Raw genomic sequence first — 16,407 nt, forward strand, 5'->3', positions numbered from 1 at the left:
CAATTGGCAAATGTAGCATTGACTTAATAGCACCTTTTCAGAGAAAACCACATTAAATGTCCCCACTACTAAAAGACATAATCATGCTTCAGCCAGGTAGACCGGTTCGTTTGAGCTGAGAAAATGTGTAGGGGGGTCATTTTGTCACTGCTGCGGTGTCTTTCCCCCCCCAGGGAGGATGAGAACAAGCCCAAGGAGAAACCACAGAAGACCGGTGAGTGCCTCCCAGTGCTCCCCGGGCCCAGCAGGTGCCCAGCTGCGGCCACAACAGTGCCCCTAGTCCTATACCCAGGCCCCCGTGGGGTCTTCAGTCGGCCCCCCAGGAACTGGCCCCTGACCATCTGTGGTGCGAGATGCCACCGTGGATGACTCCTGACATCATTCTGCCATGGCCTCTGCTCGCCTGTTGAATTTCTGGGGGAAATATCTTCTCTGGGGAGAGGATTCAAGAACTAAATTCTACATCCCAGGGAAGTGAAGGAAAGTATTGCTGGAGCTGGGAGAGCTGTGCCAGGGACCTCTCCTTCAGGAGAAGTCCCCACCGCCAGGGGGCAGGAGCATTATTCCTGGCTGTGGGCAGCAGAAAAGGAATCTTGAAAAAAAGAAAAGAAAAGAAAAGAAAAGCAATCTTGGAATTTCCACTGTGTTCCTATAACCACTGGGGAGAAGCAGTGCTGCCTGGAGGGATGCTGAGGGGTCCGCCAGCAGGGGGTACAACCGGAGCAACAGTCTGTCTTTGTCGCCTGCCCACAGTGACCATGTGCAGCCCGGAGGAAGAAAGGAAAGGGGAGAAGGTCTACCTGTACACACACCTGAAGCAGCAGCCCATCTGGTAAGGCTGCCCTCGCACCTATGGGGCCATGGCTCCTGACATCTCCATCTCTGTCAGAAACGGAGCTCACTCTGCCCACCAGGGTAACCAGAATAGAAAAGGTGAACCATGGCAGGTGTTGGGGAGGATGTGGAAAAATTGGGACCCTCCTACATTGCCGATGGGGATGGAAAGAGGGCAGCAGCCACACACAACAGTCTGGTGGTTCCCCAAAATGTTAGTGGAGAGTTACCCTGTGACCCAGTAGCTCCGCTCCTACCTAGGTGCTCAAGAGAACTGAGAACAGGTACCCAAGCAAAAACTGATGCATGTAGGTTCCTAATAGCCAAAAGCTGAAAAGAACCTGAATGTCCACAGGCATGGACACGTGATGCATGGACACATAAAATGTGGTATAACCATGCCACACAGTACCCTTCAGCCACATGAGGGAATGAGACCCTGACCGGTGAGTCATGGGTGAGCCTGGAAAACATTTTGCTGAGTGAAAAAACTGGACACGAAAGACGACAATGGTGTATGATGCCATTTAGATGAATCGTTCAGGATAGGTTCGTCCCTAGAGACAGAATAGCTGAGTGCTTGTGGGGCGCTGAGGGAACCAGGGGATGGGGAGGGACTCTTCATGGGGCTTCTTCATGGGGGGATGAAAATGTTTTGGAAGTAGATGGTGGTCATGCTTGCACAACTCTGAATATACTAAAAACCACTGAATCGTATACTTTAAAAGACTGAGTTGATGGTACATGAATTATATCCCAACAACGCTGTTTTATCTGAATGTATAGGAATGAAGGTCATGAGTAAATGAGGGACGGGCGGTCAGGGGACCCTTGCCCTCAATCTCACTCTGTGAATGACCATTTGTGCTGTTTAGGCTTGTGAAGCGTCCCCATCGCCGTGTTGTGTTCACTCCCAAGTAGGCAGAGAGCTGGCGCCTGCAGCCCCAAGGGTGTCAGATATGCCCCTCCCTCGAAGGCCACAGTACGGCCCTTGGAGAACTTGGCTACAGGAAGGGCAGAGCGGGAGTGTGGCCAGGGCGGCCCAGGCGGGGCTGTCCCTAAGCCTGTGTCTGTTTGGAGGCCCCACCTGAGCTGCACCAGGTTCAGCAGAAGCCGGGAGAAGCTACCGGCCGTGTCACCCCTGTCTAGGGCTTCACCTTGGGCCTCCTGGACTGTGACTTGGCCACTGTCTTATCACTTCCCAAAGGGCTTGGCACACTCTTCCTTGAGGGCCCCAGTGATAAAAACTTTCGGCTTTCTGGGCAAGTGCTCAGCTCTGCTTGTGCAAAAGCCACCGTGGACAGTGTGAATGGGTGCGGCTGTGTTCCCGTAAACCCCGGTGTACACAGGCAGCAGGCTGGGTTTGGCCCACGCACCCTGCGTAGTTACAGACCCATGAATTTAAGAATAATGTCTCTTACTTGTGTATCTATGAACGTGTTTGTTTTCTGCATTGTGGCCTGTCTGTGCCAGGTTCCCATTTATGTTACTAGACCCTGTTCTGAGGCAGCAGGTGTCCCCAAACCTCTGGCTTCCTCTGGGAGGCCCAGTGGGGGTGGAGAAGCAGAAGATGGCCTTCATCCACGTCCCAGAGGAGGTGGCTTCAGCTTTGACCAGATGGAGGCGGGACTTAGCCACCTGGCCTCCGTCGTCCTGCCCCCACGTCACTCATGTTGTACCTTCATCCCAGAAGAGATGTGACCCTGGGCCGGAAGCCCGGGGAACTGCCTTGGTTTAGGACAAAGGCACATGCTCGTTTTTCTCTTCTCTACTCTGCCTCTCTGCAACTTGTCCGAAAGCCCTATAGATGTGGTGGGAATCCGTGCGCCCTATCCCTCCAGTGTGCGGAGACCTGCCTCCCCGCCCTCCCTGGAGAGGACTGACACCCGCCTCTGTCCCACAGGCACACGCTGAGGTTCTGGAACGCGGCTTTCTTTGACGCTGTCCACTATGAGAGGAGAAAGCGGTCTCCCACCACCAGGTAGGAGCAGCATCTGGGCCCGCCTTGCCTTGGGGAAGAGGACCGGGGAGTGGCTTTATTTTCTGGTTTCTGCAGAGAAGAGCAGAAGGACGGCTGGGTCAATGCGTCCATGTCTTCTTCAGCACCTTCTGACCCTGGTGCCTGGCACACTGCCTGGAGGGTCCTGGGCACGCATAGCTTCATGGGTGGGGGTCCTCAGCTTGCATGAGCGCTTTCTGTCCTGGCCTCTGGCATGACTTGGCCTGACCCCGCCCCCTACAAAACGCAAACTCCCTCAGAATGAAACCACCAGGAACCCCAAGGAGCCGCTCTGCCTATGGCTGTCAGAGATGAGAATCCTGAGCACAAACCATGCCACAGGACTCTGGGGCACAGGGCTGGCCGCCCCCCCCCCCCCCCGCAGATTCAGCTCAAGAGAGTGAACGTCTGGGGACATGCGATTGCTACATTCAGCTTACTGCTCTGATCCTGCCAGCCTCCCCGAGGGTGGTCTTGCCATATCAGAAGACCCCCTTTGTAAACTGTCACACAAAGCACAGGGTGCCAGTGAGGTCTGGTGGTCCTTCCCGCTCTGGTCATGGCGAGCCAGGGTTGCTGCCTGCTGTGTCTAGTGGCCAGGCAGGAAAGGGCAGCAGCCCTCCCAGTCCTGGGCCCCCTAATTGGCACCCCCTCCCAGTCATGGGACCTTGAAGTCTCTGAGCCTCTCCTTCTCTAATGGGGGGAGACACCCTCAGCCTTTCCACCTGGCAGGAGACAGCAGGTGCCTGCTGTGTATGACCGGTCCATAGCTCTGGGGGGAACTGAAGTGCAGTCCTTCCATTGGGGTGGGGGGGCAGCTGCACCCCAGCAGGGTGGGACGGCCTGCATCTCCTGGGGGAGGCAGAGAGAGCACACAGTGGGGAAGATGCTGAACCAGTCCCGGGGATTCTAGTGAGAGAATCCCACACTCTGCCAGGAAACCAGACTGAGGGAGCGCTTAGATGCTTGTAGGCGAATGGGGTTTCCTCCTGCTGCTTCTGTAGCTGTCGGGCTCCCAGCAGATAAATGGTCTCGAGTACCCCGTCTCTCTCCGTCTCTCTGTTTCTGCCTGTAATAATGCTCCTCTCTCGCTGTTCTCTTTTTTCCATCCACATATCTTGCATGACTTTGACATGTTCCTCTGTTTACCTGTTTCTGCTGCCGCTCCAGAGGGGATGCTGGAGAGGAGGAGAAGAAGAGGTGTGTGTCCACGTGACTTTGTTGATGTTACAGTGCCGGGGGTCCCCGCCAGGGCCACCTCAGGGCGGGAGCCGTGCACTAGCTGCTGCAGGGGCAGAGCCCAGACACTGGGGCAGGCCCCTCCCTGGGACAGGCTGGTGACGGGTGGGGGCTCACTGAGGACAGAGCACCAGGAACAGGAAGCAAATAGGGCATCCAAGACTCCGCAAGACCCAGTGTGAGTTCAGAGAGCAAGCAGCAGGGTCCGATGTTGAGCAACTCAAGCCTTCCCCTGGCTGCTCCAGCCCCTCCTAGGCAGGCCCCCAACCCACCCCCTTGACTTTACCCTTGGTAATCCCGTCGCAGCCTGGAGCTGTGGGTGGGTACAGAGGATCTGCCTCTCTGCAGCCAGGCTCAGAGGTGAGCAGGGGTCTGGCAGGCCCTCCCCTGCCCCAGCCAGGCTTGGGAAGGGGTCCCCTCCCTCCCAGCCACTGTGTGGTGGGGAGCCTGTGTGTGCGTGTATGTGTGAGGGGGAGGGTCCCCTGAAGAGAACGGCCTAGAACGGGGCTGGCTTGTTTTTTCCAGCCCACGGTGGAGTCCAACCCTAATCGTTCGACCTTCGTATTTGTTAGATATCTTTTGTAATATATTTTTGGAGTTAAGGACCTGCCTATTCAAAATACAGTTTCTGATACAAGGATTGTTTCTTCGCTGGACGTTTCCCAAAGCACGCTTCCTTTAATCAGTGATGTATTTTTAGTGCTTATTGTTTATGAGAAATCTTGCTTCTTATGCAGCGTTATTATGGCTATAAAAGGAGCATGTAGGCATAATGGACACCCCCCCCCTTAGTACAAAGCCCCTGCGTCCCCACAGTCTCTCTGGGTGGGAGTGTGACTCACCGCGGCCTCCCAGGGGCAGAGTTGCTTAGCACCTCTGCTGAGGCACAGAACTGGAGCATCGCGGCCGCCTCTGAGCCCACCAGGGGGCACCGGCCCCTGGGCCTCACGGGCTATGCCACCCAGAGCAGACGTGGTCTGACCACGTCTTGGACCTGCCCCCCACCCAGACACCCACACATGCCCTGGGCCTCACCCGGAAGAAGAGCATGTGTTCTCTTGGTGCGGTGGGAGGTGGGCTCTGGGTCCCCGGGGAGCCTCATGCCTCCAGCATCACATCTCCTCTAAAGTAAACTCAGCCGATGATACTCAGAGGCAGAAAGGCTTCCACTTCCAAAGGCATCTGTGGCCCACATCTGGATTCCCGGTGTGGCAGTTTTGACACAATGTCCTGCCCTCTGTGGCACTAGACCTTGACCGGGATTGTATATTGATCTCAGTTTTAGGGAATTGATTTGATTGCAGACAGCACCTGATCCACTGATTGCTAATGACCTTGCATCTCTTTCTTCAGAGGCCAGGTTAAATGCCCCACTTCTAGTCCTTGCCACAGCAAACAGAATGACTTTCTCATCCAGGTCAGGAGGGTCAGGCTGTTGGGTCATTCCTACATGATGTGGGGTTGTGCACTGCACAACCTATGAAACTGTACACTGCAGGCCTGATGTGGTATGAGGATTGATGTGCCTGGATGATCCTGAGGGTAACCGCGGGGGGAACGAGGGATGGGATGAGCATCATGCCTGGAAGCATATCTGGGTATCTTCTCGGGTATCCTGTTGTCGGCGAGAGGAGGCTGGGAGTGACACCTGCCCTCACGGCTATCATGCTCCTGACGTCCTACGGCCTCCTGCTAAGCCATGGCCACTTGAGTGGCCCTGGGCCTGGGGATGGGGAGGAGTTAAGATTTTCTGTTCTTGGTTCTCTCTTCCTTTGGCTTCTCCATTGCCCCTACCCCTCGCCCCCTCACTCTCTCACTCCGCCTCTCCTCTCCCTCATCTTTTCTCTCTCTCCCAACCTTGTTTCATCAGACTCATCACCCAGAGCTTAGTTATTAAGGGGGAAATGGGCTTACATGAGCATCTCCTCCATATCCGCATCTGGCCCTGCGGGGAGCTTCTCAGGTAGACACGGAGGCTCTCATCCCCTCAGGGCAGGGCGTGGAGCCGAGCAGAAGCAGGACGATCCCCAGTCCACTTGAGATGGGGGTGCTGTGCCAGAGGAGGGGGAGACCGCACCCTGCAGCGAGCTGTTGGAGACGGCTGGCTTTCAGTCAGGACACGGAGCTCATACTCGGAGAGCACCCCCCAGCCCACGGCCTGTGCGCTCACATGTTCCACCACAGAGAGTGGACAGAGTCAGGCTTCAGAGCCCACCCGTGCGGCCACACACAGGCTGCGCTTCTTTCTCATTGGGGTTTCTGCGCTCTGTGCTAGAGGCTTTGTGGCGTCTTCATGGGGGGGATGGTTCACGGGGGCCTTGGGATCGAGGTCTCATCTGTGTGCTCTGGGAGCTCCGTGGAGCATAAACCTTACCTATGAGGAAGCCGGGCCCGGGACATGCAGCAGAGCCAAGACCCCACCTGGCAGGATGGTGTGGCCCTCAGCACGTCCAACCTCCCCAACACCCTGGGCCTCCCGGCCACGAGAGGCTATGTACACCCCCCACCCCAAAGAGCCAGTGAGGCCTGCAGATGTAGCCCCAGCCTGAGGGCTTCCTGGACGGGTTCTCAGCACCCACTTCCTTGGGACGCCAGCAGGACCCTCTCTGCAGGTCTTTCTGCCTTTCCGATCACACCAGGACCTCCCATCCTGGAGCCATAGAGAAGGACATGGGGGTGGAGTGTTCTTTTCTCCTAGAGAACATTCTGGGCAACTACAAACCACACATCATCTCTGGGTCAGTAGGAAGCGTATCAGCTTTGGGATCTCCTCATCTCAGGAAGGCTGAAGTGATTGAGTTTAGGCAGAGTGTCAGAACCCTGGGCAGGCTTTGCGTAAATGCAGATCAAACAGCTCTGCAGGGGAGGCGCTCCCCACTCCGTGTCAGGGAGGCCACATTGGGTGCCCCCTGTAGATCAGAGCAGGGGGGCAAGAGGCGGGGGACACAACGGCATTCTGGAACCTTCTCCTCTCACCTGTGCTTGCAGGGAGAAGTGGTGCCACATGACCCAGGAGGAGCGCAATGACAGTCTGCGGTTCAATGAGAACATCACCTTCGGGCAGCTGGGGTAAGGGCATGGACGACAACACCTTGGGGGCTCCTGGGGACCCCAACTGAGTGGGGCAGGGTGGGGCCAAGCCTGGGCTTTTCTCCTGCTGGAAGGCCCATTCTCATGGCCAATCACCCACAGAGGGGGAGGCAGGGCAGAGGGGGGCAGTGATGCCCGGATGCGGTGATGAGAGGCCCCCGGAGGAGACGTTCCCACTTGGGGGGGCATTGCAGAGGGGGCTCCGACCCTGACGGTGTCACACATACTTGACACAATGTCATTATAATGTGTATTCTCACACGGCTCAGAAGCCCATTATTACTGATGTTAGACCTGGCTTCTCGTTCCTGATGACCGCCTGGTGGCGGGCAGTTGTGCCGTGAGATGGTGGCTGGCTGACGAGGCTGCTGTTCGTTTTACACTAACAGTTCCAGGCAGGGCTGCATGGGGGGCCCTTGGCTCCCCCTCCCCAGGGAGCAGGAAGGGCGCTAGCTCACGGGTGTCTTTTCCTCCAGCACGTTCACTCACAACATGCTGGCATTCGGGCTGAACAAGAAGCTGTGTAATGACTTCCTGAAAAAGCAGGCCGTGATCGGCAATCTGGATGAAGGTGAGCGGTGGCCAGAGGCGGGCGGGTCTCGGGGTTTAGGAAGCGATGCTCTGCATTCTGGAATGCCCCACCCTGCTAAAGGGATCACTACTGTTTTAATTAGAAACATGATGTTGAACTATGGGGCAGGTTCTCCCCTTCTCTCGTCCCGTCTACCTAAACGCACAGAACACTTGTCATTGTATTTGGAAGTCTGTTTCTGCTAGGTAGTATTTGCCAGGGGTGGGGGATTGGTGAGCTGGGGTGGGAGAGCTTATCAGCCCAGTGTTTATATATGGGGCCTAGGGTAAAGATAGAACTGGGTGCTCAGACTCTGATCTTGAAAATGGTCAAGCTCCCACCATGAGCTTCCTTCTAAATGTCCACCATATGCCTACCTTTGTTTCTTGAGCCACACAGGTATGAGGGGCAGGGGAGAAGGAGGAGGAGAGGGGCAACGTGAGGTTTCTCTAGTATCTCTAACTTCTTTTTTTTTTAAGATTTTATTTATTCATGAGAGGGACAGAGAGAGAGAGAGAGAGAGGCAGAGACGTAGGCAGAGGGAAGCAGGCTCCCTGCAAGGAGCCCAATGTGGGACTTCACCCAGAACCCCGGGATCACGCCATGAGCCGAAAGCAGATACTCAACCACTGAACCACCCAGGCATTCCTAGGATCTCTGACTTTTTTAACAAAAGAGGATACAGAAAAAAAAAAAGGATACGTTAATATCCGCACCCCAATCTGCTATTGGAGCCAACTTTTATGGGACATCCCACCACCTGCTGCAAAACAGTTTTCCTTCATGGCCTAAAAAGTCTTCCACTTAAAAATACATTTGGATTGACACAGTATTCTTAAAAAAAAAAAAAAAAAAAAAAAAAAAAAACCTCCATTTGGGGCACCTCGGTGGCCCAGTGGGTTAAGTGGCTGACTCTTGGTGGTTTCGGCTCAGGTCAGGATCTCAGGGTCTTGAGATCAAATCTCTGCATCAGGCTCGGTACTCAGTGGGGAATCTGTTTGAGATTCTCTCTCCCTCTGCTCCTCCCAATCCCTCCTCACGTTCTCTCTCTCTCTCATAGAAATATTTTTTAAAAGCCCTCCGTCCTGCACCAAATTAGAGGGGACCACAGCAGAGTAGCCTCAGGAGGCAGGAGAATGCTCCATGCTTCCCTGGGAAATAGCAGAATGTTGTCATCAGCCCCACAGTACCAGTCAAGAACATTGTCCCCTTGCCCCTATGCCCCTGTGCATAGGACTCAGGCCTGGCTCCCATGGCACAGTTCATCGACTGGCACTATGCCTTCCCTGGCCTTCACGTCATCTCCATAACCAGATGCATCCCATTTCTGAGAGACCACTTCCAGGTGCCAGGCGTGCAGTGTGCTGGTGGCTACGGGCTCTGTGTCACTGCAAATCTTCAGAAGCCTGTACTCACCACTCCTGGTGAGGTCCTGCTGAGTGAATGCAAAGAGCAGGACCCACCTGCTGGTGTCGACATCTTTCTTCCAAGAATTAATATCATTTTCCTTTCCAGAGCAATACAAGCTGCTGAGCGACCACATTGAGCAGATGGCCACTGAGTAGGCCGTGGGAGGTCGCCCAGAGTACCCTCCAGGAGGACTGAGGGTACACACCCCTTTCCTGGGCCAGCGACTGGCTGTCACCCCACCTGATGACCCTGCATGACATCGGCAGCACCCAGAGCCACTCCACGCTGCCCTAGAACTAGCAGTTAGAAGAATCCGGTTGCCTGTCTCCCCACCTCCCTTTTGCCTTGTCTGCTCCCCCCATCTGCGTGCCAAAGGGTCCCTGGGATTACATGGCTAAAACCAAGGTGACTGCCCGTACTCCTGAGTGTCAGGCCTGTGACATAAGACAAAGCAGGAGGAGGAGGAAGGAGAGCAGGGCCGAGGCAGACACAGGGCAGCGCCTGCTGCAGCCTCCTGAGAAGGAGAGAGGGAGAGGGTGGGGTGCACATGGGGATGCAGATGGAGACACCATGAGCTGGCCCACTCCAGAGACATGGGGCAGGCCCTGCTGATAGTCTGGGACGTTCTTCTTCAGCAGTGGGATGGAGTAGGGGTACGCCCACAGTCAGGGCCCCCAGGGCAGGCTGGGTCAGTCCGTGGCTTCGGCTGGCTCTGTGCCAGCTCCCCACCCTGAGACAGGAACTGGAGTCACTGAAACTGCTGGGAGGAAGGAGACACTTCCGATTTTAGGGAGGGGAAAGAGCTCGGTGCTGGGGACCTCCTTCCCTGGCTGCAGAAGGGCCCAGTCAGGGGGGTGAGCGCCCCGGAGACCTGGCAGGATCTGAGCGGCTGCTTTAGAATCACACCAGCACCAAGGTGTCGGTGTCAGACCACCCGAAATGTGCCTGGTCCACTGACAGCTTCCTTCTGAAGCAGAGAGAGTCCTGCCACTCTCCCTGGGAGTAGCATGGGCTGTCTGCCCCATGAAGCAGCATTGGAAAGAGAAGTTTTTTCAGTAGTTGCAAGGCAACCACCCTTTTTAAAAGCAGACACTGCTGTCCTGTATTTCAAGGAAGACAGGAAAATCTGTCCGTGTGACAGGCAGCCGGGCAGAGGCAGCTTCTGGTGGCACCTGTGTGAGGCTCGTTAGTGGAGCAGCCGTGCGCCGTCCACCCCCGGCAGCCTTGGGAAGGCGCCTTCCCCTCCCTCCTTGGCCCACGCAGGTTGACCTCTTTCCTGCAGGCTCTGCAGACAACCCCCGCCGTCCTACATCAGGTGCCTGGGAACCCTGGCTTTTCTCCCTCGGTTTGTACCGGGCACCGCTGACCAGCCCCAGGACTGACGTGTGACGGCAAGCATCCAGCATGCAGCTCCCCTGGTGTGAATATTTCCCGTCAGTCTGGTTCCCTCTGCCTTGGCGCCTTGCCCTTGGGCTCTACCTTTCCCGACATCCTCCCCTCCCATTCCCTTCTCTACCTCCTCGCCTCTCGGTCATCACATTATGGTCTCCTCTTGAGCACAACAAACCATGCCTGGTCGTTGTTACCCGGCCAGTGCTGGAGCGCTTTCCCTCATGGAATGCCTCCCTGGAACGTTCCAGAGGCGAGCATGCACCAACTGAGCTGTAGCACACGTGTCTTGGTGAGGATGAGAGAGGCGACGTGAAGCATGGTGTGATCTGAGCGTGCAGCTGTGCAGCTTTGCCAGCCAAAGGCTGGATCCTGAAGCTCTGCTTGTTTTTATGATGGTGTCTTGTACGTGTGTGCACGTGTGTGCATGTGTTTTGGGAGGCAGTCAGCCTGTCTGGCAATGTCACCAAATAAAGCACAGCCGTATTGCTGGGTCAGGTCCCACAAACAGGAGGTCCCCCCAATTCCATGGCCAGTGTTGGGCCCCAGGGATAGCATATGTCTCTACTGAATGCATTTCAAAGAAATAAGGTCAAATTAACAGGTATATGGACCCCTCCTTCAAATAATGCATCCCCTCCTAAAAGACTCAGCCATGACCCAGACTCCGTCATGCTCCGCTCCCCGTCTGTAGAATCAGGGCCACACAGGGGGTCTGTCCGAGGCCCCCACTGGGGTCTCCCCTTAGCTGCAGTGTCGTTGGCTTTGTCATTTCTTATTCTTTGGTTGAAATGCGTTAGGACTTTACTGTAAGGTGCCCAAAAGACTTATCCTTGTGTATGTGAGGTATTTGTATAGAAGTTTGGTTCTACTTTCTGGAGAGAGCCAAGTGGGTCCTGAGGTCCATTCCCCCAGGGAGGGGCCTGCAAGACCTCGCGGGCTTTGGAAAGAAGCATAGCTGTAACTTCTTTTGGCTTTTTCAAGCACTTTAACTTCAAAAATGAACTTGAGACTTTTATTCCCCATGTAGGCCTCTTGAAATAGCAGTTAAAGGTGGAAGCAAGGGCCACTTTGGGTTTTCTCCCCTCCCGCTCCTTGTTCTTTTGGATCTGGCTGGGAAGAGCGGGGTTGGTCAGCCGCCGGCTGCTGCCAGAAACGTGAGCCCTCCTCAGAGGGCTTGATGATGGCTTGCCGTCTCCTGGTGGCAGCCTTAGAGTGCCTCTGGCCAGTGTCACCTGGAGGAGTACCAACCCTAGAAAGAAGGCTGGCAGCTTGCTCTGCTATTTCCCTCTGTCCTTGTAACACTGTCTCTTCCCTCGGGGGCCTGGCTGGAGCAGACACAGGACAGTCTCAGAGATCCTAGCATGTGGAGAGGTGCCACCCTGGTGTACACACAGGGACACTTTGGTGTGAAAGCCCCTCTAGCCCTTCCTGTAAACTCAGGAACCAGAGACTCAGTGCAGGAAGGGTCAGATCATATCCTAGAAGAGAGTTTCCCATCCCAGCAGGTAGGGTGTCTGAAGCCGGGAGCTCTGAAGGCTCACCCTGATGCAGTGGCATTTCAGGTTTTCTGCTGCCTTTCCTCTGGGGCTGTGTGAATCACAGTGAGCCAGGACAGCCAGTCCTCTCAAATAAAAAGTTCCCTGCACGGAAAACAGGATGATGTTGAGATGCAGCTTTTGGAGGAGGGGTCAGGGTGGTGCTGAGGGAGACAGGGAAGGAGAATCCCAAGCAGGCCCCACGCCCAGTGCAGAGCCCGACACGGGGCTCCATCTCATGACCCTGAGATCACGACCTGAGCCAAAATCAAGAGTCAGATGCTTAATGGACTGAGCCACCCAGGTGCCCCACGATGCAGTTTGGTATGTGTTGAACGTTTGTTTTAATTTTAGCAATATTGGTAGATGTGTAAGAGAGGCCACGTTGATATTCAGATTGCATCTGCTGTATGTGTGTGCATGTGTTTAACCAAAGGAGGAGAACCGGATTCTGATACTCTGAGTTATTTGTACAGTGAAATGGAGTGATCTGTGATTTTCCTGTTGCCAAAAAGGGGGGGGGGGGAGATGCTAAGAAGCTCCTACATTACCAAAAGGAGGACCAGAAAGTGCCCATGTCCTGAGTTCTGCACCCAAATTAAAACCTAGCATGTTCAGGTTAGCTGGTGAGCCCACCCAGGCAGAGGTGGACAGTTAACTTGTCCCACGGAGCACCTGGTATTCCAGACTCCTGATGTGGGAAGCGCAGCGCGGATGCCAAGAAGAAGTTTGTGTGAGGCTCCATCTCGCCCCGGTGACCACGCCTGCCAGTCAGGGCCGCAAGCTGCAGGCCTGACCTTCCTGTGCACCGCGGCAGCCTGACGGTTGGCTTGTATTTGGGGAGGATCTAGGTGGACCTGTGAGGTTGGATCAATTTATTACCAGATTACCTAAAACTGCAAACATGTGGCAACTGAGTGGGGGCAGCCGAATCCTTTGCCTGGCACAGTGGAGAAGCTTGGGAAGGATGGTCTGTCATCCAGAGGGAGGGGGCAGGAGTGGGGAGCCAGGCCAGCCCCAGCCTTGGGGGAGGTGGGTAGAGTGCTCAAGCCAGGCCAGGCTGCATCCTTCTCTCCCCATGTTTAGTCATCGACCAACCTGTGGGGTGGAGCTCCCTCCTGTCCCCAGCACCCCCGGCCTTGTAGTCCTGAACCATTGCTCCCATGTCTCTGCTGCCTCCTCCCAGCCTCCCTGTACATCATTTTTCCCTTTAGGACTCTCAGCGATCAGTTTCACCAAAAAGGGAATTGTACTGGCTAGAAGCGCCCCAATTGAATAATGTGCATGGTTCAGACCACGGGCAAGGCCACCCAGGCCATGTGTCCCATACGTCCTAGTCATCATGGGGCTGGGAATAGGGGTGTGTTGGTCACCAAATAATAGGTGGAGGAGTGGTTCTCATATTCACATTCAGTAAATGCACTCGATGCTAAGGCTGTCCTCCATGGGGGGGCTCCAGTGGGGCCTCATCAGTGCCCCTCGTTTTCCCTGGGCCCGAGAGTCTCATACTCCTCGTGAGGACTGGCATGTTCTGTTCCCTGGGTGCTGGCCTGTTTTCCTGAGTCGACCAGAGCCCAGCATGGAACCCCACCCCAACTGTGTTCAGGGGACTCACATGTCTCCAGGATTCAAGTGGGGCTGCACTCTCCATGTCGGGGCTCTTGGTGACTCATGGGAAGGGATAAACTAATCATTTCTAGAAGAGCGTCAGGATGGTCTGGGTTTGCCCGTCTTCCCATTACTTCCACACACACCTGCCGCCGGGTGTCGGGAGCTGGGAGAGAACTGGGATCCTCACCTAATCCACAGACTCCAAGGCTACCAGGCAGAGTCAGAGCAGAGCCTGCCACCGCCACCACCACCACCACACCACCACCACCGGAAGCCCTCCTGGGCTGCACTGGGAGTGGTTTGCACTTTAGGTAAAAGGGACCGCCTCTTGGTAAATCCCTTTTGACCCGGGGGTCAATCCCAGAATTGGGGGGGGCTGTACCTCTTTCCTCCTCAGGCCCCGGATGTGTGTTCGTGAAAACAGGGGAAGGCACTGCGGGCACCCTCCCCACATGTCAGCTCTCACGGGGTGGGGTCCTGACCCCTTCTGTGCTGCAGGCAGGGTGGGTTAGCTCCCTCTGCCCGCGAGGTCGCCAGCAAGCTGGGGCTGTCACTTCTGTGAGGCGCCTTGAAGAAGACAAGCCAAACCTTTGAACATTAGGAAATGCTAGAAATTCAGACAAGAGACATATGTCCCCTTAAAATATGTAAATGTGCTAGAATAAGGTCAGTCTGCCGCCTTTGTTATAAAAACCGTGGCCTCCCCTGGGGCCTTGGGTAATGGTTTACACGTGTGCATTGTGCTGTTTTCTCCCTCGGCCAGCTGGTCGTGGACCCGAACTTGCCATTGCCACACCCAGACCTTGCCCTTAGGAGCCCCCAAAGTAGAGTTACGACGCCGGTGTTGTTGGTGTGACAATTACGCAATCCTGTCCCGCTAGGTGTTATCCTACGAACAGTATTTTAAGGCTGAGGAGGTTTCAAGGTGGAAGATCTCAGAAAAGTGCTAAAATCAAAACTGTTTTCCTGTGAAGAAAAAAATGTATGTCTCTATATTGCACCTCAGATTGTCAGAAGGTGGAAACTTAAATACATTATCTTTAAAAAAAAAAAAAAGCTGGTCTGTTTCATTTTTGTGTTCACGTATCCATAAGGACTTCTCACAGAATTGGCAATCTTCTCAGTGACGTAAGCGGGTTTTCAGAAGAAAGCTTTGGTTTTGTTTTGTTTTTTTTTTTGTTTTTCTGGGGCCAAATAGAGGCTTTTGCCATTTAGGCTGAGCATGAGGGTCTTGTCGAGATGGGTGTGCGTCTCGTGGAAGCACGCGGAGGAGGAGGAGGAAGAGGAGGAGGAGGAGGGGGGCCCCTCCAAGGGGCAGCCTGGCCTGCACGGGGGTCTGTGTTGGTGGAGTGGCCCCCGGGGACTGGTCCTCAGCCCGGGCCCCCAGATCCCTGCAACCCCTTCCTGCTGGAGTCCTCGCCTGCTCTTCCCCTGAGCCCTCTGAGCCCAGGCCGCATCCCTCCTGTGTTTGGGGGGCTCAGGGTGAGGGCTGTAGGTGGAACCCAGTTGCATCTCCTACCTGACCGAGGTGGGGTGCCTTTACCGGTCCTTTCCGGTGGGGTTTGACAGGCGTGCTCTGTGAGATGGTGCTCTTTCTCATTTTCTGATTATAAGAAGTCGGTAGGCACGTGCTAAATCTCTGGCCTAAAGGGCTGAGGGAGGTGAATCTGAGGAGCAGTGAAGGGCCCGGGAAAGGGCGAGGGGGGTCCCGGGGGCAGGGTGGGGTATGCTCCCTGGGGTGCCTGGCCTCCATGCCCCCGGTTCTCCCACCCAGTCTGGAGAATACCAGCCCCTCTTTGGCAAATGTAGAAGGACTGACTGGGCGGTGGATGCTCCCATCCCCAGGCTGTCACATCTGACTCATCCTCTGGTGCTCCGGGGACTCCACCAGCAGCGGCAGGCCAACCGACGGTGGGGTTCGGAGGCAACTATGTGGAAGGAGAAGGATCCCCTTAGGGCAACAGGGACCCAGAAGACCATGGGGCAGGTTAGCCCCAGGAAAGAGGCCAGGTCCCGTTCCACCCCCCACCCCACCCCCACCCCCAACTACCAAATCATTCCTCGAGTCTCATTTTTACGTCTGTAAAATGAGAAGGAACTTAACCACCTGCCCTGGGTGGTCCTGCGAGAACCAAACGTGGCATACACAGACCACAGAGCTCCCACCTACAAAAGGCAGAAAAAAAAAAAAAAAGACCAGACTTTTCTGTCTAAATTTTACAGGAATACATTTAAAACACCTTACTCGGGATCCCTGGGTGGCGCAGCGGTTTGGCGCCTGCCTTTGGCCCAGGGCGCGATCCTGGAGACCCGGGATCGAATCCCACGTCGGGCTCCCGGCGCATGGAGCCTGCTTCTCCCTCTGCCTGTGTCTCTGCCTCTCTCTCTCTCTCTCTGTGACTATCATAAATAAATTAAAAAAAAAAAAAAACACCTTACTCAAAATTCAAAACTCACAAAAACTCAATTTAAAACTTAAACAGTGTGGGGATCCCTGGGTGGCTCGCCAGTTTGGCGCCTGCCTTTGGCCCCAGGGCGCGATCCCGGGGTCCTGGGGTCGGGTCCTGCATAGGGCTCCCGGCATGGGGCCTGCTTCTCCCTCTGCCTGTGTCTCTGCCTCCCTCTCGCTCTGTGTGTGTGTCTCTCATGAATAAATAAATAAATAAAATCTTAAAAAAACAAAACAAAAAACAGTGAAGCCTTCGATGGTGTTTCTCTCTAGGTTG

General features: G+C 55.1%; 1 protein-coding gene across 4 annotated transcripts in view; it reads left to right on the forward strand.

Moving 5' to 3' along the window:
* KIAA0513 (KIAA0513 ortholog) overlaps positions 1 to 14,724 on the forward strand; it is a 62,742-nt gene extending 48,018 nt beyond the window's left edge. For 3 of the 4 annotated variants that reach the window (XM_055306054.1, XM_055306056.1, XM_055306055.1), the window contains 7 exons: positions 174 to 214; positions 754 to 832; positions 2,738 to 2,815; positions 4,004 to 4,033; positions 7,061 to 7,141; positions 7,639 to 7,733; positions 9,249 to 14,724. In XM_055306054.1, the coding sequence (XP_055162029.1) occupies positions 174 to 214; positions 754 to 832; positions 2,738 to 2,815; positions 4,004 to 4,033; positions 7,061 to 7,141; positions 7,639 to 7,733; positions 9,249 to 9,298 (454 nt within the window). In that variant the 3' untranslated portion in view covers positions 9,299 to 14,724. The remainder of the gene's footprint in view (positions 1 to 173; positions 215 to 753; positions 833 to 2,737; positions 2,816 to 4,003; positions 4,034 to 7,060; positions 7,142 to 7,638; positions 7,734 to 9,248) is intronic. The other variant, XM_055306057.1, reaches the window with a different exon arrangement.
* The last annotated feature ends 1,683 nt before the right edge of the window (positions 14,725 to 16,407 follow it).

Source organism: Nyctereutes procyonoides, unplaced genomic scaffold (genome assembly GCF_905146905.1).
Source record: "Nyctereutes procyonoides isolate TBG_1078 unplaced genomic scaffold, NYPRO_anot_genome, whole genome shotgun sequence".
NCBI classification, from domain to species: Eukaryota; Metazoa; Chordata; class Mammalia; order Carnivora; family Canidae; genus Nyctereutes; species Nyctereutes procyonoides.